The 25,918-nt window shown below is 39.5% G+C and overlaps 1 protein-coding gene across 3 annotated transcripts in view; it reads left to right on the top strand.

Annotated features, from left to right (window-relative positions):
* The window catches only part of col4a3 (collagen, type IV, alpha 3), a 59,797-nt gene that overhangs the window by 27,731 nt on the left and 6,148 nt on the right, over window positions 1-25,918 (top strand). For all 3 annotated transcript variants that reach the window (XM_065280678.1, XM_065280677.2, XM_065280676.1), the window contains exons 2-41: window positions 35-91; window positions 1,789-1,878; window positions 2,266-2,310; window positions 2,406-2,450; window positions 2,801-2,863; window positions 3,133-3,186; window positions 3,593-3,619; window positions 3,964-4,038; window positions 4,121-4,183; window positions 4,286-4,321; window positions 4,400-4,447; window positions 4,602-4,676; window positions 4,758-4,802; window positions 4,895-4,957; window positions 6,269-6,313; window positions 6,487-6,540; window positions 6,938-6,979; window positions 7,278-7,359; window positions 7,526-7,561; window positions 7,664-7,828; window positions 8,315-8,404; window positions 8,931-9,026; window positions 9,125-9,195; window positions 9,320-9,508; window positions 9,607-9,775; window positions 9,933-10,025; window positions 10,119-10,223; window positions 10,341-10,435; window positions 10,682-10,832; window positions 10,960-11,073; window positions 22,464-22,631; window positions 22,747-22,836; window positions 23,046-23,180; window positions 24,021-24,119; window positions 24,207-24,296; window positions 24,861-25,000; window positions 25,154-25,280; window positions 25,415-25,495; window positions 25,660-25,761; window positions 25,836-25,883. In XM_065280678.1, coding sequence (XP_065136750.1) covers window positions 2,272-2,310; window positions 2,406-2,450; window positions 2,801-2,863; window positions 3,133-3,186; window positions 3,593-3,619; window positions 3,964-4,038; window positions 4,121-4,183; window positions 4,286-4,321; window positions 4,400-4,447; window positions 4,602-4,676; window positions 4,758-4,802; window positions 4,895-4,957; window positions 6,269-6,313; window positions 6,487-6,540; window positions 6,938-6,979; window positions 7,278-7,359; window positions 7,526-7,561; window positions 7,664-7,828; window positions 8,315-8,404; window positions 8,931-9,026; window positions 9,125-9,195; window positions 9,320-9,508; window positions 9,607-9,775; window positions 9,933-10,025; window positions 10,119-10,223; window positions 10,341-10,435; window positions 10,682-10,832; window positions 10,960-11,073; window positions 22,464-22,631; window positions 22,747-22,836; window positions 23,046-23,180; window positions 24,021-24,119; window positions 24,207-24,296; window positions 24,861-25,000; window positions 25,154-25,280; window positions 25,415-25,495; window positions 25,660-25,761; window positions 25,836-25,883 — 3,310 coding nt within the window. In that variant the 5' untranslated portion in view covers window positions 35-91; window positions 1,789-1,878; window positions 2,266-2,271. The remainder of the gene's footprint in view (window positions 1-34; window positions 92-1,788; window positions 1,879-2,265; window positions 2,311-2,405; window positions 2,451-2,800; window positions 2,864-3,132; window positions 3,187-3,592; window positions 3,620-3,963; window positions 4,039-4,120; window positions 4,184-4,285; window positions 4,322-4,399; window positions 4,448-4,601; window positions 4,677-4,757; window positions 4,803-4,894; window positions 4,958-6,268; window positions 6,314-6,486; window positions 6,541-6,937; window positions 6,980-7,277; window positions 7,360-7,525; window positions 7,562-7,663; window positions 7,829-8,314; window positions 8,405-8,930; window positions 9,027-9,124; window positions 9,196-9,319; window positions 9,509-9,606; window positions 9,776-9,932; window positions 10,026-10,118; window positions 10,224-10,340; window positions 10,436-10,681; window positions 10,833-10,959; window positions 11,074-22,463; window positions 22,632-22,746; window positions 22,837-23,045; window positions 23,181-24,020; window positions 24,120-24,206; window positions 24,297-24,860; window positions 25,001-25,153; window positions 25,281-25,414; window positions 25,496-25,659; window positions 25,762-25,835; window positions 25,884-25,918) is intronic.

The following is a 25,918-nucleotide window of genomic DNA, read 5'->3' as shown; positions in this document are numbered from 1 at the left end:
CATTCATTCAAGTATTTTGTTGTTTTTCTTACAGGATTGTGTTTGCAGTGGAAAATCCCAGTGTGACTGTCATGGAATCAAAGGCGATGCGGTAACAATATCACAATACACGCACACAATACATAAAACACAAACGTACACGCACACACTGCTTGATAAAAGTCTACTCAAATGTATCTTAAAAATGCTAAATTCTAAAATATTTTTCATACATCTTGTTTTTCCCATTATTTCTTATTCCATGAGTTTACTGTTATTCAAAAATGTAAATACACATAAACACATGACAGAACAGTACACTTGTAATATGTAAGTGCTGCCCCCATCTGGTAGCATTTAAGAAGTGATCTCAACTTGAGTGCAATTTAGGAAATCAAGCATTTTCTTCTATAATATTCCCAAAGCCAAATTATCTTATGACTTTTTATCCACACTGTATGTCAACAATGCTATTAATGCATTTCTGCTATAAAGAAATTTTAAACAGAGATAAAGGCGATGATCTGGTTAAAAAGGACAAGTCTGAGTCTTCTGAGCTATTATTTAACAGTCAGAACACCAGAAATGATGAGGTGGTTGTCACGGCAACTGAAATATTGGGTCCTTGGCTTTTTTATGGTGTTGGGTGGCCTTGTGATTATGTCTACTTAACCCAACCGATTTGAATGAATTGGCCACCCAGGTGTCCATATCAGATTAACTGCTACACTCTTGATGCTCAATGTTACAGAACATTTATCAACAATAGTCACGCATCTGCTCCTCTGTTTGTCAGTCCCTGTGTGTGTAAGAGTCTGTGTTCCAGTTTTCTCTATACATATATGTTTGGCATACCTTTCATGGTATGTTCACTGCAATGCAGACAAAGACAGTCATACATGCGATTAGATAAGGCCTGTAAAGATATTTGGCTGACCTTTCTCTTTTTGGTCTCTGCTGTTGTTGGGTTGTAATCTTGAAAATCTGATATCAAGTCTAAAAATTCCATCTAAGTTCAGTCAGTTGGGTTTGTTGAGGTCATTCGGTTCTAACATACTTTTTATTGTAACATCTGTATCCATGTAGACTTCTGCAATCATTGTGGAATAATAATGAATGTCATTTCTTTTAAAAGGTCCTAATATGTACCACTGTAACTTTGAGGTACCAATGTGCACCTTTTAGGAACAAAAGTGTACTTTTTGAAAAGGCCCTAGTGACAATTTATGTACCTTCTTGTACCTTTTTTTGTAGTGTACTATAGCTCATCAATTAATGTCAGGTGTATTAATATATTTAGGCAAGACCTAAATTAAACTGGTCCTTAAAGTAATGATGAGTTAATTGACCTTACACATGAAATAGATACCTAGCTAGCATAATCTAGATCAGGGTTTCCCTGATCAGGCTATATTTGTTTAATCTGCATGTCATGTGACCATTACACAACACTACAGTATATCAGAAAAGTAAGAACTCTCAAATGAACAGATACATTTTCTAAAAGCAAATACCAGATGAAGGACTATAACAGTTAATTATTATGTAAAATGCTACTGGGAAAAACTGTAAAACAAATGAAAAATAAATGTTTTGAAAATAAACATGCAAATGTGTTTCAAATAAAATTATTTAAAAATATTTACTTATAAATTAAATATGTAATTCAAGCAAATTATTTAAGTCAAGGCAGTTCGGTTGAACAAAAACAACAATGTAACGATATCTTTTATTGTTGTGCTTGTGTTAGCAGTTTTTTAATTGACACCTGCTAAAACAAGGCCATGACTTCTTTATCTTTCTTCTTAGGGTGAGCCTGGGTTTCCTGGACTAGATGGTGTACTAGGAATCCAAGGACATCAAGGAAATGAAGGCCCTCCTGGGGAATCCGGTCCAAAAGTGTGTTTTACTTTACAAAAAAACTAATAATTTTTTCCATTTATTAAAGATGCAATGTGGCACTTTTAGGAGAATCTCTTCACAGAACTTTGTCACAACATGTATGTAGTTCCTTATTTCAAAATATGTGTTCTGATCTGTATCAAAAATGGTTTTGACACTCCGAACACTTATTTTGAATTTGCGCCCCTCGGATGAGCAGTCTCGAGCTGCCACTGGTTTTTATCTTCATACATTGAGGTGTATGAGGTATTGAGGTGGTTGCAAATCGTAATCTTGCCACTAGATGCCGCTGAAAACCCACATTACACCTTTAAGTGATTATAATGTATACTGTATAATGTATGACATTGTTTAATATTATAAACATATATATTAATCACACAGGGAAGTATGGGATTTCCAGGTTACACCGGACCTAAAGGCTCTAGGGTAAGGAGTGTATCTGTTAATGTATTCCCTGGGGCTTTTGCAGAATAACCGAAATGTATCTAAGGTCTTTCTCTTCATTTTGTTCTCACTATTAGGGAACTCCAGGGATCGCAGGATACTTTGGTCCACCAGGACTTCCTGTAAGTCTAAATTATTGATACAAATGAATGATTATATCTGTTAACCAAGGTCACATAATTCTGAATTACTTTCTTTTTAAACATGCATAGGCTATAGGAAAATTTGCCACATTTATCTGGCCATTATTATAAGACAAAAAGGTTTTAAAAAAAGAAAAATGCTGCTTTTAGTGTTTGCAAATAGGATCTTAGGATATAAAATCAATACTTTTGAGAGTTGGTTTAAGGTTACAGTTTTGTAAAGCAGAATAAGCTTCTAATACGAAAACCCGTTTACAGAGATATGAATAATATATATGAATAATATAACCCAGTAAATTGTACATATTGTGTTTTTTATTTGATTTTAGGGTCATCCTGGGAGACAGGGGCCTAGGGGTCGTTCTGGTTACCCTGGATGCAATGGCACAAAGGTAATGCAAGCAAAGTACAAAACCCAATTCTTATTTTTATTTGTGAATAATTTGTTATTTATCAACACTAAAATAAATAATTTCAAGCCATTATTACCTTTCTTTACTATTTATGAATCAGTATACATCCCCATACATGCTAGACCAGTTTTTTTTTTTAATTTTGGCCAACTTCTGACTCAATGACCGTCTCATTTGTGACCTGCACAGATTTGTAACAGTACAGTAAGATAAGTTTATCATCTGTAACTTACTAGTGACTTTTTTAGGGTGATCCTGGTGTCCCAGGGTATGGAGGATTAATGGGGGCTCCTGGGCAGCGGGTGAGTACTGGATAACACATATGTACTAAATGAATACTAGGCTATTTATGATATGTAAATAATAATAATAATGAAATGTTCAGAAAAGTAAAAAAAACAAATTTTCTACTAAATAAATACAATTTCAAAATAAAAGTCTAGACACTAGAATTTAATTTAATTTAAGGGCTCAATTGAAGAGATTGTTACACAAACATTTTTTTTGTCTATATCTACGATCAGCTTTGTTTCATCAAGGCAACAGTAAACCAAATTTTTGTTTAAAGAGATAAAAAGTCAAAAGTTTCCACGGCTAAACTGTACCAACAGAAAACATGAATTATTAAAAAAATAAGATACTAATTTCAATATGGGTCATTTTGCCAAATGTTTTATACTTTAAACCCAATTTAAACTTTTGTTTTAGGGAATTCCTGGGATGCAAGGACCTGAGGTGGGTTTAATTTAAATCTTAAAAGTTTTATAAAGCCTTATAGCAACATTAAATAAATACAGTAAAGTTGTATATTTATATTAGGGATGCATTGATACAAAATGTCTGTAACTATACCAATATTCAATTCCTTAGAACGTTACAGATAGTTTTTAGTTTTTAATCCTTGTTTCAAATTATTATGACCTGAAATCCTATCATAAACTGATATATTGGTGCATCCCTAGTTAATGTACAATATAGGCCTACATTAGAAGATTTTTTTTAATTAAATAATATGACAGATGGAACAGAAGTCAATGAGAAATAATATGTCATTCACCAAACAATATTGTAATTATTAGGGACATACCTATTACTTTCCACTTCCTAAGCAAGTGAATGGACGTCCTGGACGTCCAGGCAAGGATGGAGAGAAAGTAAGATAATTCATTATAAGATTCACATTAAGAAACACTGTACCCCTAGTTTTGAGTTATCTAATTGGTTATGGGTCTGCAGGGTCCGCGCGGATCACCGGGGTTACCAGGACCAATTGGACCAGAAGGCCCAAAAGGCGCATATGTAAGTTATTCAGTCTTTTGTTTTTATAACATGCTCACTTTACTTTTATATTTATTTCACCGTTCTGTTACATTTATTTAACACACTTGCAAATATCTTTAGGGATTACCTGGAGTTCCCGGGCCACAAGGAGTCAAGGTTAGTCCAGAGTTCTAAAGCCAACACGACCGTTATGAGCGTATTTGTGTTTATTAAACAGAATTGTGTCATGTATAGGGTACTGAGGGTCGAAGCATGGGAATACCTGGGCCCAGTGGCCAGAAGGTCAGTTTTACCATTGAACACCTGCACTTCATAGCTTGAACTGTTGTAAAACACATATGTCTATTACTGTCTGTAAATGCTCAGAGCAAACTAGATGCTGGTATCTCTAAAAGATGATGTTTTGATTTCTTTGTGTGCTGTGGCTCTTCTGCAGGGGAACATGGGTCTGCCTGGTATACCAGGAGATAAAGGTGTAAAGTTATTTGTAAGAGGACCAAAAGAGCCTAAGGTAACCTATACCTATATTGTTTGTATGTTGTTTTGTCTGTTCTGAACGAATCTTATTTTAAGAAATCTTTTTGGGTTACAGGGTGACCAGGGAGATCCTGGAGACGTTGGCTGCCCTGGATTATCTGTAAGTATACAAATACACATGTAAACTTTACGTTATCATGTGCTTAATGATTGTTGCACAAATGTACAAAATATTTTTGCTGTGCTCCACAGGGTCGTCAGGGCCTTCCTGGTCCTAAGGGAATGAAGGGGCAAAGAGGGGAGCCCGGGAATCCGGTAAATAACATTAGGTTAAACAAATCCACTTTACACCAAATCCACTTTTTCTGGCATTAAAACATGCACAGTAAGATTTAAACAGAGAATTAAGGCTTATTTCTGGTAATATAATGCTTTTTTGAGTCAAAAATATGAATCTGATTATCCCTTCCTTTTATATTTAAAGATTATTTGTTTCTTTGAATGACACACAAATGTAGATATCCAGCTTTTCCTTGTAAATGCTGAAATTCAATCAGTTCAGTGTGAATAATATACAAATATACAAAGTTCCCAAGGGTTCTTAAAAGTTTGTGAATTTGGGGGGGATTCAAGACCCTGAGAAGTTTTTGAAAATATACATGCATAGATACAGGTCATTGAAAGTGCTTGAATCAATTTTTTGCAAGAAGTTTTCTGGAAACAAAATCCATATTATTCCCTCTGTAGTGTAGGATAATATCATAACATTTCTAGCCTTTTAAGCACACGTGCTAAACTGTCGCTTTAAATGCTTATATCTTCTGTATGCGAATGTTGATTCATACCAAAATGCTTTTTTGCATAGTTGTGTTTAACACATGAAAACGTCTCGGGTTACATTTGTAACACGCTGCGTCTCCCTTGCCATACTTCCTGCGTCCCTGTAACGCAATATTTCAGATACCGATATACTTCCTGGCTCCTGCGTCACCCTGTCTTTGTCATTAATCCGGTGAGGCATAACCCGAGACTTTTTCATGTGTCAAACACAACTATGCAAAAATTGGTTGAATTTGATATACACATTTAGACGCACTTACCCATGAAGGTGTCCCCAAAGTGGCACCGCAGTGACGCAGCGCGAGTTCACATTATCACAAATTTCAAAATTGTCACATCCCTAACAGAGACATCTACAATGTTTTTTCTTCCTCAAAAGTGCGCACAGAACAATTAAAATAAAATAATTATAACATTTTCTTTCAAGAGCCATCCCTTTTCCATTTGTTGGTTATTATTGCTTCTGGTTTGTGCTACAAGGTACAGTATGTTGTCTCCCCAAAATTGTGTCCTTTTTTGTCACATCCATAACGCATGTATATTTCCCTCACTTTCAGATCAAAGGTACAAAAGTTATCACTGGGACGGTACCTTTTAAAAAGTTGCTAATATGTACCATTTTGATACTAGTATGTTCCTCTAGGTACCTTTGAGATACCAATATGCACGTTTTAGGACCATGACAACTTTTGTACCTTCTTGTATTTTTTTTTTCTGAGAGTGTAGGAAAATATAACCAGTGTGGTCTAATTTGTAGTGCTATGGTTTTGTGTTTTTTTTTTTCAGGGTAAAGATGGTAAGGATGGGCTGCGGGGCGAGGTCGGTCAACCGGTAAGAACTCAATTAATCATTTTACTTCACCTGACAAATGCACACAGCTCATTGACCAGATGTTTAACCAGCCAATGCAGGCATTTAATCTAAAAAAGGCAAGAAAGAATAAGATTTAGATGAAGCAGAAGGTTTGCAAGACAATAAGATTTTGTGATTTGTTTTTTTTACAGGGTGAGCGTGGAGATGTTGGGTTTCAAGGAATTACTGGAATAAATGGAGAATGGGTATATTGATTGTATACAGTATGTCTAGCTGCTTTTAAATGGAGTTTCTCTTAAAGGGATAGTTCACCCAAAAATGAAAATTCTGTCTTCATTTACTCACTCTCATGTTGTTACAAACCTGTTTAAATTTCTTTGTTATAATGTACACGAAGAAAGATATTTCAAAGAATGTTTGTAAACAAACCGTTCATAAGCCCCATTTACTTCCATAGTATTCTTTTGTCCTACTATGGAAGTGAATGGAGCTCATGATCGGTTTGGTTACAAACATTCCTCAAAATATCTTCCTTTGTGTTCATCAGAACAAAGCAATGATTGCAGAATTTTCATTTTTGGGTGAACTATCTCTTTTATTCTTCCATAATTTATTTATCTGTTTGTATGTGTTTCGTTTTAGGGTCAGAAAGGTGATCGCGGCCCCCCTGGTCTCCCAGGAGAGGTACATATAATTTATTAATAATTAAAGGTGTAGCGGAGGAATTCTTGAATTTTAGAGAAGAACCGCCTTCTCCACTTTTTTAAAAAATGCAATTGGGCAACACTCCTGATTGACAACTAGGAGGACCAATAGTATTGATGATCCACCCGGAAAAAGAAAATCCTCCGCAATACCTTTAAGTATAAACTTGGATTTTTTGTGTGATTTCACTTTAGGCTTTTTTCGGTAGCAGTTTTAAAATGAGAATACGGTAAGTTTTTAATTTATTTCTGCTAATGATGTTGATCCTTAATATTAGGTAATTATAACAAATGGGAACGTTAAAGGTCCAAAAGGTTTTCCAGGCCCACCGGGACCCCCTGGTCTCCGAGGTAGTGAAGGTTAGTAACTGAATTTAATTGTGCAGTACGTTATACATAAAGAACAAATGACAAAATCAGTTAAGGTGCAAACTAGTGAGTAGATTTTGAATGAGACGCCTAAAACGACACAAACATGGTAACATTTACTAGCTAATGTGATTCTTTTGAAATTGTCTTTTTAAAGGTTTCATCGGCTTTCCAGGAAGTCCAGGTCCACCAGGTAATGATGTCTCCATGTTTCTGTTTCTCTCACAAACACCCCTGTATACTCCCAAGCATACTGTATGTTTAATTACTGTACCTTTTCACTCAAATTTGTCAGGGCCTTCTATACCGGGACCTAAAGGAAGACCAGGACCTCCAGGGTTTAGGGGTTTAAAAGGGGACATGGGGGAACCTGCAGCTTACATCAGTGGTCCTAAAGGATTAGATGGACCACCAGGAGAACGGGGACCCCCGGGTGACCCCGGACCTCCAGGAACTCCAAGTAACTCTTCCTCATTTACATTTATGCACATTTATGGATTTGGCAGGTGCTTTTATCCAAAGTGAATCTGTTTGTTTCCTCCCTGGAAATCGAATCCACAATTTTTGCGCTGCTAAAGCTATGCTTTACCATTTAAGCTACATAAATGTTTATTTAAAATAGTAACTATAACTCTATTTGGAGAATTATACTTTGCAAGTTCAGTAAAGAGAGGATGATTGTGACATATTTTGAATGTACACTATATACATTTATTTAAAAGCAACCTTCCTCTCGCCATGTTCACCATCTTGGATTTATTTTTCCACCGAGCAAGTTGCAAAGCGTTGCGGGATTGCCTACTCTGTGAATGATACACACCTTAAAAATTGCATATTCTAGGGCATACAGTAGTCAGCAGATATTACAGCACAGAAATGTAGTACATAGGACATCAACTTCTATAAACATGTTTTCCTATTTGTCTGATTTGTCTTATTTTCTCAGATGTCAAAGGCCAGTTGGGACCAAGAGGGGTAAAGGGTGAGAAAGGCCTAATAGGTCTTGAGGGTTTCCGTGGAGATGCTGGAAAACCAGGTGAGATTCATAAGCTTCATCATATTTTCAAGGCTATATTTTCTTTATATTTTTTTCCAATGCCTAAATGTACTGCCTGACCAAATGGTTGAGCACATTTTGATTTTATTGAGAGGAATACCTAACTTAACTCATGCTGATTGAGCCAGCTCTACTATTTGGTTGAGCTATGTTATGCCAAAGAAATCCACTAGGTGTCAGTGTGTCAATCAACAGCACTTGTCACAACACATCTTCTAAGATGGATGTCAGAAAGTTATCAATCCTGCCATGTGAACTGTTCCTGTTGAAATTTTGCAAGGAAAGCATATTTTTTGACATATAACACTGTAAGAGCCCTAACTTTACAAAAACTTTCGAATGTTTTAAACAATTTTTCAAAATCGTGCTCAACCAAGCGGTTGATTTCTCACTTTATGGTAAATGTAGAAAAGCTAAGGTAATGTTTCCAGATCATTCATTTCATAAATTAACGTAACGCTGGACTGACACATTAATGCACTCACGTTCTTGAATTGCATTACAGGAGAGCAAGGAGATATGTGCAGGTTGTGTGCTGTCTTTAATGCTGACCCTGGACCTCCAGGAAAACGTGGAGAGCCTGGCCAGCCTGGGGAGCCAGGTGATGTCATCATTCATCCACATTACAAATGACCATTGATTAAGATTGGCAACAATAGCATGAATTAAAACCATTGTCAAATGCTTATCTTTGTGCAGGTGGTGAAGGTGGTCAAGGTTCCAAAGGATCCCAAGGCTTTCAAGGTCCACAGGGTGGTCCTGGTAATCAGGTGTGTTTACCTGCATGCCTTCCATGCTACAACTAGAAAGGCTTTGAAAATATTGAAGTGTGCATTTGTGTGATATATGTTGCTATATTTAAACGTTTATAATGGGAAATACATCTTTTCAAAGGGTTCGTCAGGTTGCCCTGGCGTTCCTGGGCCCCAAGGTTCCAAAGGAGACCCAGGTTCAGTAACTGCAATTGGGGAGAAGGGCCAGGAAGGAAACCCCGGTGCAGCTGGACCAGCAGGGATACATGGGAGGGATGGCAGACCTGGCAACCCTGGCCTCAAAGGACCACCAGGAGCTAAAGGAAACCCAGTTAGTTTTCTAACAGTTTATCTGTTTTCTAAGCAGCTGCTGATGTAGTTAGAGGTTTAGTAAAAGGAGGTAAGTTGATTTGAATTTTGTTCTTCCAGGGTCCTCCAGGCCTTAAAGGAAACCGTGGAGACCCAGGACTTAATGGAGAGCCTGGTCGCACAGGTCCAATGGGCATCCAGGGGGCAATGGGTGTTGGCCAACCAGGGCCACCCGGAGCAAAAGGGAGTTTGGGACCAGTCGGCCGACCTGGAAATCCAGGAGAACCAGGTATGAATAAGATGCCATAAAGTGAGCCATGTTTAAATAAAGACAGTCAGATTTTGAAGTTCACTAAGAAAGTTTAAATGCAAATAGGAACAAAAACCATACCGCTGGTGGTGTAAAGAAAAAATACAGACTCATGAATAATAGTCACATCCCACAGGTGAGAAAGGATCTTCTGGATCAGTAGGAATGATCCTTGGAGACCCAGGCCCTCCTGGTCCTCCTGGTCCACCTGGTCAACCAGGGCTTCCAGGTAAGCAGACAAGAGACTGAGCGGATGAACAACTAGACTGAGATCTGGATATAGAATTTGAAACATTTTTGTTCATATGTGTGTTTGTTATAGGCATTAAAGGCTGCATTGGGGTTCTTGGATTCCCTGGACCAACTGGGTTTAAAGGGGATAAAGGACTGTCAATACCAGGAGCTCCTGGAGGTCCTGGTCCTAAAGGTAGAACAGGTTATGGGTTTGCACCCTAACTTTGCTTTTACAGTACAATTTAATGTTGAATGGGTCTCGTCAAAGGGTGGTGCCTCTGTCTTATCTCAATTTATCTTATTGTTTCAGGTGATAAAGGTTTGAAAGGGAGGCCTGGTCAACCTGCTATTGGAAGTGTAGGGCGTCCTGGCCCCCCAGGACCACCAGGAAATCCAGGCCTAAAGGTCGGTGATTGAGGGTGCATATATGTAAAAACCCATTTTCAAAGAATTCAAAGAAGGGATTTATTTTCTACTTTTTTATTTAATTTTAAACAAAGTGCTTTTCGAACTCTGAACCTTGTGAATCAATGTAAAGCACAAAGTTTTCAACATTCAGCAGCACAATTACCTAATAAAACGAAAGTAGTTTTGCTGAAAAGGTAGAGCACCACTTTATTAAAAGTAAGTGAACTTCAATTATATCTTCAGGGGGATAAAACATTCGGCCCTCCAGGGTCCGTGGGTCGGCAGGGGATGCCAGGAGATGAAGGAGACCTTGGGGAAACGGGGGCCTTTGGTCCACCTGGATCACGTGGATGTCCAGGTCAAGGAGGAAGGGACGGGCCACCAGGAGACCCTGGTTGGTGGCTTATATGCTAACACACACCTTATCACACAAGCACAACCTGTATTTTTATTAATAATGTATATATATCATGTACAAATACACATAAACCTCCAACCACTTAGCTTCACATTGTTGTCAGGTCAGCGGGGTTTGGATGGTCCACCTGGAGTCGATGGTGTTCCAGGATGCTGCTCTCCAGGGGCCAAAGGTGACCAAGGGCCTCCAGGATCAAACGGAGTAGATGGACCCCCAGGTTAGAAATATCATATTTGTTACAATCCCTACCCTAAATTATGGAGGATGTAAAATGACTTGGGTATAAATAGATTTTGAAAAAACTCTAAATGTAGAAATAAACGAATAATAAAAAAACTGTTATTTAAATTTAAAAATACTTAACTGTAAAAATAAGTAAAAATGCACAAATAAATGTAGGAATAAACAAAAAATAATGAAATGTTATAATATATAAATGACTGAATAAATTAATAAATAATGAAATGAAGAAATACATAATTAAATGCAGAAATAAATCAATAAATTTACACATACAAATAAAAATTGGTGCATGGAAAGTAGGAATAAATTCAAGCCATTTAACTTTTTATACACTTTACCACCAAAGTGTTCAAATTTATTACAAAATTTTTCCATTTATTTTTTATTTGTTGTATTTATTTATTTATAAATATGTCACTTTTTATCCTTCACATTCAATATGTACATTATGTGCATATCAAGTTGCATGGGTTTAATAGTTAGGATAAATGGTTTCTTGAAACCCCCTAAGTATGAGCAAATGATATGTTAAAAGACATATTATATACAAGTGTTGTTCACATAATAAGAATCACCAAAAAGTTGATTTATTTCACTAATTCCATTCAAAAAGTGAAACTTGTATATTATATTCATTCATTACACACAGACTGATAATTTCAAATGTTCATTTCTTTTAATTTTGATGATTATAACTAGCAACTAAGGAAAATCCCAAATTCAGTATCTCAGAAAATTTGAATATTACTTAAGACCAATACAAAGAAAGTATTTTTAGACATCTTGGCCAATTTAAAAGTATGAACTTGAAAAGTATGAGCATGTACAGCACTCAATACTTAGTTGGGGCTTCTTTTGACTGAATAACTGCAGCAATGTGGCGTGGCATGGAGTCAATCAGTCTGTGGCACTGCTCAGGTGTTATGAGAGCCCAGGTTGATCTGATAGTGACCTTTAGCTCTTCTGCATGGTTGGGTCTGGCATATCGCATCTTCCTATTCACAATATCTCATAGATTTTCTTTGGGGTTAAGGTCAGGCTAGTTTGTTGGCCAATTAAGAACAGGGATACAATGGTCCTTAAACCAGGTACTGGTAGGTTTGGCACTGTGTGCAGGTGCCAAGTCCTGTTGGAAAAAGAAATCTGCATCTCCATAAAGTTGGTCAGCAGCAGGAAGCATGAAGTGCTCTAAAACTACCTGGTATTCGGCTGCGTTGACCTTGGACATCAGAAAACACAATGGACCAACACCAGCAGATGACATGGCACCCCAAACCATAACTGACTGTGGAAACTTTACACTGGACCTCAAGCTACGTGGATTATGTGCCTCTCCTCTCTTCCTCCAGACTCTGGGGCCCTGATTTTTCCAAATTTACTTTCATCAGAGAACACAACTTTGGCTCACTCAGCAGCAGTTCAGTCCTTTTTGTCTTTGCTTCTGACACTGTCTGTTGTTCAAGAGTGGCTTGACACAAGGAATGCGGCAGCTGAAACTCATGTCTCGCATATATCTGTGCGTAGTGGTTCTTGAAGCACTGACTCCAAGCTGCAGTCACCTCTTTCTCAATCTCCTCCACATCTTTAATAGGTTTTGTTTGACAATCCTCTCCAGAGTGCGGTTATCCCTATTGCTTGTACACTTTTTGCTACCACATCTTTTCCTTCCCTTCGCGTCTCTATTAATGTGCTTTGTAACGGTGGCGACACCCGGTAACTACAGGTTATAGAAAATACATTTGGAGTTCGGGCGCCAGACAGCATTTACTGTCAATTGTAATGTTCCGGATAGCTCAGTTTAAAAAAAAAAAACCACCAGTTACATACAAAAAATGATAATAATAATACTTTGTATTTGTCAGAGAAAACAACCAACAGAGTATGATATTATTTCTTTATAATATGGAAGAGAGAAAAAAACAACAACAACAAACAAAACATTTAAATTCACAACACAGTGATAAGCCTTTAAACAGTAATGTGTAATAACAGGGTTTAGGCCTTTCACGACTTGCTCAAAATACAAACCCACTAAGCACGGTTATATTGGATGTAAATACAGGAAAGAAATATAACCACTCATTTTAACCCATCATTGTTTCACATGAATGTGCATATTTTAAGTCAGTTTAAACCCAGTACATTACACAGTAAGCACAGTGATATTTGATGTAGATACAGGAAAGAAAATTAGAGGTTTTAAATACCCCAAGACAGTCCTTTAAAGTCTCTGAGATGTCATCTAAACAAACAGTCTTGAAATAGTATAGAAGAAGAATAATGCTGGAAATAGTGGGTGTCCTTTACACAGAAGCAGTCTCACTATTTTCATGTACAGTAAGCATGTACGCCAGGAAAGAAGAGAAAAATAAAAATAAATAAACTGAACTAATTGCAATTGTAAACAAATAAACATTTTGCATACAAAACACCTATATTCAAAGAGTACTGACGCTTTAACTCTTATAGAAGAAAAAGTGCGGAGTTTACGTGAATGTTTATTTACGTGAGTATACTGTAAACATGTGTCCGTGTATGTGTGTGTGTGTGTGTGTGTGTGTGTGTGTGTGTGTGTGTGTGTGTGTGTGTGTATGTGTGTGTGTGTGTGTGTGTAAACAGAGTATGCAGGGAGGCACTGACCAGTTTCTCAGCAGATCGCAGGCTTAGTGGTGATACAGCGAGATCGACGATGTGTCCGTATAGCGTGGCGTGAATCTCCGTGTAAATCTCTGACACGCTTTAGACTGGAGTAGGCTTCAAAGAAAACTCTTTCGGAAAGTTACCGATCTCATCACTCCTCTCCAAACAAACCGCAGCATGTCCGGAAACACAGACTGAACTCACGTGAGGCGTCACTCGTCACGTCATCCCGCTTACGATCACGTATCCTGCTGAAGATCTGCTTTTGGAACACTGCCACCTAGACGTGCTATTTTCCCCTTTTATTCAGAATATTTTGCTTTCTCACGCCCCCGTCATGACGGGTTAGCAGAGTAAAAGGTAGAGGAAAAGACTCATAACATCTACTACCTGCCGCTCTGTTACACCTTCTCCCCCCCTAAAAGAAACAACCCAAGGTTGTTAGAAAAGGAAGTATCGTCAAAATCCCTGGAACTCTTCCTCATCGTCCGTGGATTCCTGGAAGATTTCAAAGAGACGCTGTTTTTCCTTGGCCTCCAACTCTTCAGCCGTAGGAAAGCAAGGTTTTAAGTTACACACATGGACTGTGCGAACATCCTCTCCAGTAGCTTCCAAAGCTACTCGATAATTCAATGGCCCCAACTCCATGATTACCCGATAGGGTCCTTTCCATTTTGGAGCAAGTTTGGCGCTGAAACTGCGAGCTGCACTTGACTGTGGAAATGCTCTCACCCACACTCTATCCTTTTCCTTAAAGGAAACGTCACGTCGTTTCTTGTTGTAACTCCTAAGTTGTCGTACCTGGGCTTTTTTACAGCACTCGTTCGCTCTGGTTTTCAGTTGAGCTAAGTGTTTCACCAGATCGTACGAGGGTTCAGTGGGACAAAGATCGGTACCTTGTAACAATTTGTCCATGGGCCCTGGTAGCTTCCTACCAAGGTGGAGTTCGGCTGGTGTCATCCCGATAGTTTCCTGGACTGCTGTGTTGACAGCAAATCTTAACTCAGGTAAGTACTGATCCCATTTTTTGTGATTTTCATTGACGTATGACGAAATCATTTGCTTTAAGGTCCGGTTGACGCGTTCAGTCATATTTGTTTGGGGGTGATAAGCCGTAGTCATTTAGTCATTTGAGTTACTCCCCACTTTTCACACACTTCTTTGAATACAGCAGACATAAACTGAGATCCTCGATCTGATAAGAGAAAATCAGGAACTCCCCAGCGGGTTAGAATCTCTCTTCGGAGAAGATCTGCAACAGTTTGTGCTGTAGCTTTCCGCATGGGATACAATTCAATCCACCGTGAGTAATAATCTACAAAGACTAGTAGATGTTCATTTTGGTGAGTACTACGGGGTAAGGGTCCCATAATGTCAACTCCGATCATGTGATTTGGATGTGTTGTAGTAACTTGTTGAATTTTACCAGCAGGTTTTTTGTTATCACTCTTGAGAGTCTGGCATTTTACACATTTCTTGACATACTGCTTTACATCTGTCCACATTCCAGGCCAATAAGCTACACTGTGTAACCTTTTGTAGGTTTTGTAGATTCCGACGTGTCCACTTAATGGATGGGAATGGTAATACTGCAAGATGGTCTCAACTAAACTGCGGGGAACGTACACTCTGTAATGGGTTTGGTTGTTGTTCAGGTGAGTGACATAATACAGTTTGTCTTCTACCACTTCAAAATTTTATTTCAGAGCATAGTCAATTTCTGCCATTTTTTGAAAAATCTCAGTGATCTCTGGATCCTTGTGTTGCTCTTGCCAGAGTACATCAAGAGGAATGGGCAATTCCAGATCATCTTTCTGAGCAGAGATTATACAACAACCTGGCTTGACATGCATCCGTGATAATGCGTCTGGTGCAGCGTTAAGTTTTCCTTTTCGGAACTCAACCACAAAGTCGAATTTTTGTAAGCGTAGAGCCCATCGGATCAGTCGGCTAGTTGTTTTAGTGGAGTTCATTACCCACTGCAATGCTGAATGGTCCGTCACAATGGTGAACATTTTAGGCTCCAAATAATGTTGCCATCTCTCTAAAGCCCAAACCACAGCGAGGCATTCTTTTTCAGTTGTGGAGTAATGAGACTCGGCTTTGTTCAAAGCACGACTTGCGTAGGCAATCACTTCTTCATGGTTTGTCCCTTTTCTTTGAGTTAACACAGCTCCCAGTCCAGAATCACTGGCATCAGTGTATACTACAAAGGGTTGCCTAAGGTCTGGATGACCGAGGATGGGTGGAGAGATTAAACAAGCTTTTAACTGATTAAAGGCTGACTGACATAGAGGGGTCCACTCAAATCTGTGTCCTTTTTTCTTTAAGGCGTTTATGGGTTCAGCCAGTTGAGAAAAATGTGGTACGAAACGGTGATACCATCCGGCTAACCCAAGGAATCGCTGAACTTCTTTTAGGTTCTTAGGCACCGGATAGGATCTGATAGCTTCTACTTTGCTTGGACCAGCAGAGACACCTTGAAGACTGACTACATGTCCGAGAAAGGTTAATTCCTGAAGACAGAATTTACTCTTTTTGAGGTTAATGGTTAGACCAGCGGAATGCAAATGGGTAAGAACAGTTTGTAAATCATGAAAGTGCTGAGTCAGAGAGGGTGAATATATGATTATGTCATCAATATACACGAAGCATATCTTCCCTCGCAGCTCTCCCAGGACAGTTTCCATTAACCTCTGGAACGTTGCGGGAGCATTTTTCAACCCAAAAGGCATGACATTAAATTCATATAAGCCTGAGGCAGTGGTGAAGGCAGTTTTGGTCTTGCTCTCTTGGTCCATCATTACCTGCCAGTAACCGCTATTCAGATCAATGGTAGAAAATATGGCTGCACCTGAAAGAGATTCTAGGATTTCAGTGATATTTGGTAATGGATAAGCATCCATTTCGGTGATAGCATTAACTTTGCGATAATCTACACAGAATCTGACAGTTCCATCTTTCTTGGGGACCAACACAACCGGTGATGCCCATGCAGAATGTGAAGGTTCCACAATGCCCTTCTCCAACATTTCCTTTAATTGTTCTGCAATAACTGCTTGCTTTTCAGGCGTTACCCGATATGCTCGTTGTTTTATGGGTACAGGATGGGTAGTGTAAATGTGATGCTGAAGAACGGTAGTCCTACCGAGCTGGTGAGTACAAACTTTTGAATTAGATGTTAAAAGATGCAATAACTGTTCTTTTCCTTCTGGTGTTAAGTGTGCCTTTGAAACTGCAGCTGAAATTAAAGTTGTGTCATCTGCGATTTCAGGAGATACTGTGGGAAGGTATGTCGGTGGGATACTGCTCAGTAGTGAAAGTGTCTGGTTGGACCTTTTGAAGTGTTGTTTCCTTTTTGTCTGATGAAATTTTTCCTTTGGAACACTAGCTTGTCCTGGCTGGAAAGGATATTCTTCATTAGAATTTGACTGAAATGCATACTTTCGGTCAGCAACATTTATCTGAAGTCCACTGGAAAAAATGAAGTCCAGTCCCAACACTACGGAGTATGCTAGGGCTTTAGATGTAAGAACAGCAACCCGCAAGTGAAAAACTTTGTTGTGCAGTGTGACTTGGGTATTTAGCCAACCTAAGGGTACTTCAGCCTCACCATTAGCTAAGTAGAGTGGGCCAAGTGTCCAGGGTTGAAGTTTGTCAAGAGGATGAAGCTCCTTCCATAAGTATTCATGAAGAAGAGTATAACTTGATCCTGTATCGATGATAGCCTTTCCTTCCCAGGCTCTGATACCAATTGGAACAACTAACTGTTGTGGTATAGAAACACTTTCATTTGTGGCCGGGGTAGGGAATGTTTCAGATGTAGTTGATGTCTCTGTAGGAATTGAGACAGTCATGGCATTATTAGAATGTAGACCACCAGTCTTCTGAGATTGAGCAGAGCTAGAGCGTTTATTCCCAGTAGTCTGAGGCTGATGGGAAGGCTGTGTAAATTGAAGAGTAGAATATAATGGACAATTTCCAGGTGGGTGTTCTCCTTTGCATCTCCAACATTGTACTGGCGGTTTATCAGTTGGCCGATTAGAGGTAGGTCTTTGGGTATTGGAGTGTGTCATCCGACCCTCATAGTGCAGTTGGTGTGCATGATTCTTTTCCAGTTGTAAGCCTAATTTCACTAATTCATCCACAGTGTTTACCCTACTGCGAAGTTGACTTGCAAGGTAAGGTTTGGTATTCTTAAGTATCAATTTCACTAACTCACTTTCTGTAAGGGCAGGTTTCCATCGTTTACACAAAGCTCTATAAGTAAAAGCAAAATCCCGGATTGATTCCCTTTCTCCTTGTGTTTTAGTTCTGACCCGTTCTGCTAATTCGTCTTCATAGTCTTCAGAGAGAAATGCGGAAAGAAACGCGGCTTCGAATTCATTCCAATTTGCAACGGACAATCGAGCAACCTCCCACCAGTCCCGAGCAGTGCCATACAGAACCGTGCGGAAAGTAGCCAATATATCTGCATTATCCAAGGGGTGTAAGACCAAGAAATCCTGACAGCGTGCTAAATATAACAAAGGATCAGAGTCATCTGATGGTCTTCCGAACGTTGGAAAAGTTAACCTTAAATGATCGGTCTTAACAATGGGGGTTTGATGCACTATGGGTGCAGTCACTGAAGATGAAGAAGATGGAAGAGTTTGAGAAGATGTTTGTGCTGCTGTACTTTGTTGGTTTATCACAGTTTCCTTGGGAGAATGAAAACACTCATCCACTTCTATTTGTAGCTCTTTGAAGTGATTGTCCAAGTCCTGCATTTGAGTGCTACATTGACGAATCTCTTTAGTTAGCTGTTGATACTCCTTCTGTGAGTTCTCCATGGTGGTTCGAAAATCTCTCTGCAACTCTAGCTGAGCTTGTTCCACCATAAATCGGATTTCGGAAAGCATGGTACTTTCACTCTTCTGTAGCTCTCCTGTCACCATCACCTTTATGGCTTTGATCAGCTGATCTGTGTGTTCCTCTTCATCATGTTTATGTCGCATTATGGTGTTTAGAAGGTGCTGATGATTCGACTCTACTTTTGCTGTCAGAGTGGTAAGCTGTGTATCATGTAAAGACATGGTTTTTGTGACTTCATGGGTAAGATCTTGTGTAGCTTTATTCTGGTATTTCAAACAATTCATCACATAATCCCAATTTCCCTGAACTTGAGCTGTAAGCTGAGGTATTTCTCTCCCAGGTGTGGGAAGATAACCAGGCAGTCCATGCTGTAGTACTGGAGATGATGGGGAACCATCAGAAGATGAGCAAAGTTGCATAGGATCTGACTGGAAAGGAATAGAGCCACCTAGTGGTGCAGAGGCAAAGTCCACCTGAGGCCTTGGGAAGGAACTACTGAACTGCGTCGGTGTTTGGGATGTAGAGGCACGTATCAAGGGAACCAGCTTTGGTGGCACTGGTGGCCAGACTGGGGTAGCTATGTCTACAGGATCTATGACCACAGAGGTTGAGGGGGAAAGAGGAGTAGTGGCCATGTTTGTAATGTATGTATGTATGAAATTAATGGGATATGTAGTGGAATGAAATAAAGTCGGATTACACTTTAGTATGCCTAAGTTGATTTTTTTCTCCTTTTTGTACCCCACACACTCACAAACAAAACAAAAATAAAATAAGATTAAATCAATTTCAGCAAAAGTTTACCATCACTTTCCCCTGTACACTGATTTAATTCAGCAAAACAATTTCCAAAGAATGCTTAGTTCACAAAAAATATATACATGGGTAATGCATTATTCAAAACCAATGGGTTTCAAACCCTTTTACGTCATTCAAGTTATTCACATCATTCAAGTTATTCAAGTCCCTGTTCGGGCGCCACTTCTGTAACGGTGGCGACACCCGGTAACTACAGGTTATAGAAAATACATTTGGAGTTCGGGCGCCAGACAGCATTTACTGTCAATTGTAATGTTCCGGATAGCTCAGTTTAAAAAAAAAAACCACCAGTTACATACAAAAAATGATAATAATAATACTTTGTATTTGTCAGAGAAAACAACCAACAGAGTATGATATTATTTCTTTATAACATGGAAGAGAGAAAAAAACAACAACAACAAACAAAACATTTAAATTCACAACACAGTGATAAGCCTTTAAACAGTAATGTGTAATAACAGGGTTTAGGCCTTTCACGACTTGCTCAAAATACAAACCCACTAAGCACGGTTATATTGGATGTAAATACAGGAAAGAAATATAACCACTCATTTTAACCCATCATTGTTTCACATGAATGTGCATATTTTAAGTCAGTTTAAACCCAGTACATTACACAGTAAGCACAGTGATATTGGATGTAGATACAGGAAAGAAAATTAGAAGTTTTAAATACCCCAAGACAGTCCTTTAAAGTCTCTGAGATGTCATCTAAACAAACAGTCTTGAAATAGTATAGAAGAAGAATAATGCTGGAAATAGTGGGTGTCCTTTACACAGAAGCAGTCTCACTATTTTCATGTACAGTAAGCATGTACGCCAGGAAAGAAGAGAAAAATAAAAATAAATAAACTGAACTAATTGCAATTGTAAACAAATAAACATTTTGCATACAAAACACCTATATTCAAAGAGTACTGACGCTTTAACTCTTATAGAAGAAAAAGTGCGGAGTTTACGTGAATGTTTATTTACGTGAGTATACTGTAAACATGTGTCCGTGTATGTGTGTGTGTGTGTGTGTGTGTGTGTGTGTGTGTGTGTGTGTGTGTGTGTATGTGTGTGTGTGTGTGTGTGTGTAAACAGAGTATGCAGGGAGGCACTGACCAGTTTCTCAGCAGATCGCAGGCTTAGTGGTGATACAGCGAGATCGACGATGTGTCCGTATAGCGTGGCGTGAATCTCCGTGTAAATCTCTGACACGCTTTAGACTGGAGTAGGCTTCAAAGAAAACTCTTTCGGAAAGTTACCGATCTCATCACTCCTCTCCAAACAAACCGCAGCATGTCCGGAAACTAGTGATGAGCGAGTCACCCGAAACTCGGATCATTTAACCCGATCCCTAAAATGACTCGAGAACCATGAGTCCTTAGTGACCATTAACCCGAGTCAGTTGAGTCCTCTCAGATTTTGCATTAAAAATGAGAAATTGTATCAAACACAAAGCTCTTCAAATGTTTACAACAGAATTACAAATTAAGCTGCCATAGGTTCTATAACTTGCAACAACGAGCTAATTTACATCACCAAATATCGACTGGGGGTACCGAGTGAACCAAAAGCTGCTATTCCGGATTCTTGCAGCTCCGAATCCGAGTACAAAAGGATGCGTGCGCGCGGCAATGAGTTGGTCTGCGGCTCGGGGATTCAAACAGAGAGTGACTCAACTCATGGAGCTTGAATCCTGGGCTAGGAGAAACAAGCCTTGCTCGTGTTGTTAACCCACTGACTCATGTAGGCTAATCTGTTGAAATATTTGACTGGCACAATGTTTTGGGTAGAAGCTGCAAATGTTTAACATTTTTAAATACGAGGACTGCTGCAGCAGTGCTGCTGGAAAGATCCGCCACCGACGGACGTACACGGCTCCTCTTGTTGACTGAGTCACTCAGAGTGACGTGAGTGGTTCACTCACAGGACCCGTGCAGGAGCGGGCGAGCGGCTCTGTCTGGGACTCACTCACAAGATTAACCGAAGCCTATCGTGGATCTTTTAAGTCAATCTGAAACAGGACACGTTCCTCTCACGTCCAAGTCAACCCAGCCTGACATCTTCTAAATGTGGTGTTGATATATTTGTCGTTATGAAATGAAACTAAACACACCAAACTTTTACAATTATGTTATTGATAATGTTACCACGGGCATGCATGTTTTTTACGAGTTCCTCAGGTCACATAAGCCCTTTTTTGTGAGCAGAGGAGTCATAAACTCGTAGCTGCACGCGTGATCCGAGTTGCTTGGTTGGCATTAGTATGACTTAGCGATTGGAATTGGGAGATTTTGACCAAGTGACTCAAGTGACTCGAGTGACTCGCACAACCCGGATCATATTAGTGAGTGACTCAGAATAACCCGAATCCTTAAAAAGATCCGGGTTGACCATCACTACCGGAAACACAGACTGAACTCACGTGAGGCGTCACTCGTCACGTCATCCCGCTTACGATCACGTATCCTGCTGAAGATCTGCTTTTGGAACACTGCCACCTAGACGTGCTATTTTCCCCTTTTATTCAGAATATTTTGCTTTCTCACGCCCCCGTCATGACGGGTTAGCAGAGTAAAAGGTAGAGGAAAAGACTCATAACATCTACTACCTGCCGCTCTGTTACAGCTTGGACACAGAGCTCTGTGAACAGCCAGCCTCTTTTGCAATGACCTTTTGTGTCTTGCCCTCCTTGTTCAAAGTGTCAATGGTCGTCTTTTGGACAACTGTGAAGTCAGCAGTCTTTCCCATGATTGTGTAGCCTATAGAACTAGACTGAGAGACCATTTAAAGACCTTTGCAGGTGTTTTGAGTTAATTAGCTGATTAGAGCTGATCATTTTCTGAGATACTGAATTTGGGATTTTCTTTAGTTGTCAGCTATAATCATCAAAATGAAAAGAAATAAACATTTGAAATATATCAGTCTGTGTGTAATGAATTAATATAATGTACAAGTTTCACTTTTTGAATGGAATTAGTGAAATAAATCAACTTTTTGATGATATTCTAATAATATGACCAGCACCTATATATGACAAATGTAATAATTTGTTTTCAGGGCTGAGGGGCCCGAAGGGGCCACAGGGTGAAACTGGTTCACCTGGGCAAGGTTTACCCGGTCCCACGGGTATCGCTGGCATACCTGGGAAAAATGGAGAGACAGGTTCCACCGGTCAACAGGGACCAAAAGGTTTCAGAGGTCGAGATGGCTTAGCAGGTTTCCCAGGTACTCTGTGTTCCTAAATACTTAATAATAGCATTCAATACTTGCATATTGGGGAACATAGTACTTGCTTTAAGTTTTACGCAAAGCTTTTACTAACCGCTTTGTTGTGTTTCAGGTACACGGGGAAATTCTGGAAATCCTGGAAGCATTGGTCCACCTGGAGCAACTGGAAACCGTGGACAACCTGGGCCCCCTGGATCTAAAGGTTTAATTAAACACTTTACTGTAGCTCAGTGTGTATAACATTTGGTTAGCAAGGCAAAGGTCATGGTTTTGAATCCCAGAAACTCACATACTAAGAAAAAGTAAGATAAACATGCCGAATGTATACATGTGAAACAAACATACAAAAAAAAATACATGGATCATTTTTATTTTATTTTAACTATGATAATAAAAGTGATCCCTCATCAGGTTTCATGGGTAGCAATGGAGTGCCAGGTAATAGAGGAAGATCCGGAGAATTAGGAGACATAGGAGCCATTGGTCTCAAAGGACAACCATCAAGCATTGTCGCTCAAGGGGATCCTGGTGACCCTGGCCCACCAGGTAATATTTTAGTCACTGGCTCCACTTTGTCTTGTGCTACGGTGCTAACTCAACCCGCAAGTCTTTTTTACAGCCTGTGGTCTGTTGGTGAGTCTTCAAAACTTCTTAAAAAAACATGAAAGTTTCATAAAAACACTTCAAACAAAAAGCTGAGAATCGCATTTTTAATTTTAAAGTGATACTCCAGCCACATATAAAAATTACTCTATAAAACATGGATATTTATCTTACAAAATCGCATCGTTTACCAACAGAAGACCTTTATTAACCCTTTGGAGCCATGTTGATTACTTCTGTAAAGGATGAATGCACTTTTTGGGGGTTTAAAGTTAAAATTTGTTCCCTGATCCATGTTTTCTACCATCATAAAGTTTGGAAGAGCAAGGACATTTACTAAAATAATTTCAAATGTGTTTGTCTGAAAGATGATGGACGTGTATCTTGGAGTGCTTGAGGGTGAGTAAATCATGGGATAATTTTGATATTTGGCTGGTATCCCTTAAAGGACTTAATCCAAATCATAATCTTGCACATCTTGCAAAGTTGCACACCCCTTTGTGGGCTCATGATTTTATTTGGTAACATTAGACAGTTTTAATTTCTGTGCCATTAAATGTTTGTTAGTGACGTTAGCTTTCCTGTGCTTAAACAACTACCTTTTGGTTTACGCAGATCTTTGCATTTGTCGGTTCAGAAATTCTGTGCTCTTTCGGAAGATAAGCAACCACGCCCCCACTACTGTACAATAGTGAAAACCAATCAAACTCTGCAATGATGTTCTGTCATAAATGATGGTGTATGTCATCAATGATGTAAAATATATAATACTGTGTGTTTTAGGTCTTACTGGTGTTCCTGGTTCTAAAGGAGACAAGGGAATTCAGGGCAATTATGGTAATTTTGGGAAGAATGGACTTCCGGGAAATCCTGGCCCACCAGGTAAGGTGTCTGACTCAAGAAACACTGCTTACAACTCTTGCTGTCTATATTTCAACACAGTGCATAAGTGTACACCATCTTTTTAAGGTCCTCCGGGTGACCCTGGTTTGAAAGGCAGTCCTGGAAATCCAGGTTTTGAGGGCTGCATTGGGGATCCAGGGATTGTGGGATTTCCAGGTAGGGGCAACCTTCCGAACTCTCTGATTAAGCCAATACGGAAGTGACTTAAACAGCAATTCATCAACTGGCTGCTGGGGGCTGGCTCCAAAAGGGAGTCAATTCCCATAGACCCCCATGTACAACTGTGAGGGGGTGATTTTTTTTTGTAACTCATCCGTTTAAATTATAATTAAGTTTTAAAGTTCTGCATAATTAGGGGCGTGGCCACGTAAGTGATGGGTGAACTGCCACTGCTGTCACTAGAGTCCAGCTAGGCAGGCATGGTTTCAGCAACCAGCCACCTCCGCTTTACCCACGTCCCACCTCTTTACCCATTTTCGGTTATCCGCGATTGATGCGCGGTGACGCGTGGCCAAAATGCCAACGGCAGGCACTACCTACTTTAAGCTTAAAAAACTATTTTCACAAACCTATGGGTGACGTCACGGACACTAGATCCATATTTTTTACAGTCTATGGTTTAAACATAATCGCGTATGTAAGAATTGAAACTCCTGTCTATCAGCAATGCTGCTTTTTAAAATGATTTATTTAAACAATTTTAGTATTTTGTCGCTGCAGGCGTAAAGGGCAACAAAGGATCACCTGGAATTCGTGGGGAGTCCGGGACTCCTGGGAACCCAGGCCAAAATGGACCGAAGGGTCTGAAAGGTGACCCCAGCGAGCCTGGACCAGGGCTTCCAGGACCACCTGGTCCAAAGGTATTAATTCCCATAAATTGGTTTCTAATTTGCCATCATGTGAGATTCATTAAACCATTAAAATATCATTTCTTGGACAAAATTATTTGGCAGTAAAGCAAAACACACAGATATATCACAATTGCTCCCAACTCCTCTCTCTGTTTTTTTCAGGGTGAGCCTGGACGTCCGGGGGATCGAGGTGATAAGGGTGATAAGGGTATATCTGGGAATCAAGGTCCACCGGGTCCGGGAGGACGTCCTGGGGACAGAGGAGAAGCAGGAGTACCAGGAGGTCCAGGTATTCATTAGGTTTTTTATTATACTTGAATCCTCAAATAATTGATATATTTTTAAATGTGCAGTTTTCTTCATCTCTTCATTTAAATACAGTTTCATCCTCTTAATGTTTGTTTTTCTCTTTTTAATTATAAGGACCCCCAGGACCTCCTGGTGAAAAGGGTTTAGATGGGCTTTCAGGTCCAGCTGGATACCCAGGGCCCAGTGGTGCACCAGGTATGATCTGGCTTTTTGAATGTTTACTAAACGTAAAACCAGTAACAGTATGTATGTTTCTTATAAAATCTGCAAATTGCTATAGAGATTTATAAACTCAGAATTTATTCATGATATGACCTTACATGCAGATGTATAAGTACCGTATGTATGACTTTCTCAAGGTGGTCCTGGTTCGGCTGGGAATCCTGGACTTCCAGGACCCCGCGGAGAACAAGGCAGGGACGGTATTCCTGGGCCAGCTGGAACTAAAGGAGACAGAGGCCGTAAGATCTCACACACAAACACACTCGCATACATGCGGGAATATTCAAATTAAACAATCCTCGTTTTTTTATAGCCACTGTAAATGGGATTCCTGGTCCACCTGGTATCAAGGGTGAGAAAGGTGAGTCAAACACTTTCACATAGAGATCTTCACCA

The sequence above is a fragment of the Paramisgurnus dabryanus genome, chromosome 8 (genome assembly GCF_030506205.2).
Source record: "Paramisgurnus dabryanus chromosome 8, PD_genome_1.1, whole genome shotgun sequence".
In the NCBI taxonomy this organism is placed as follows: Eukaryota; Metazoa; Chordata; class Actinopteri; order Cypriniformes; family Cobitidae; genus Paramisgurnus; species Paramisgurnus dabryanus.
Note: the sequence above shows the minus strand (reverse complement) of the source record. Positions and strands in the feature narration are given on the sequence as shown.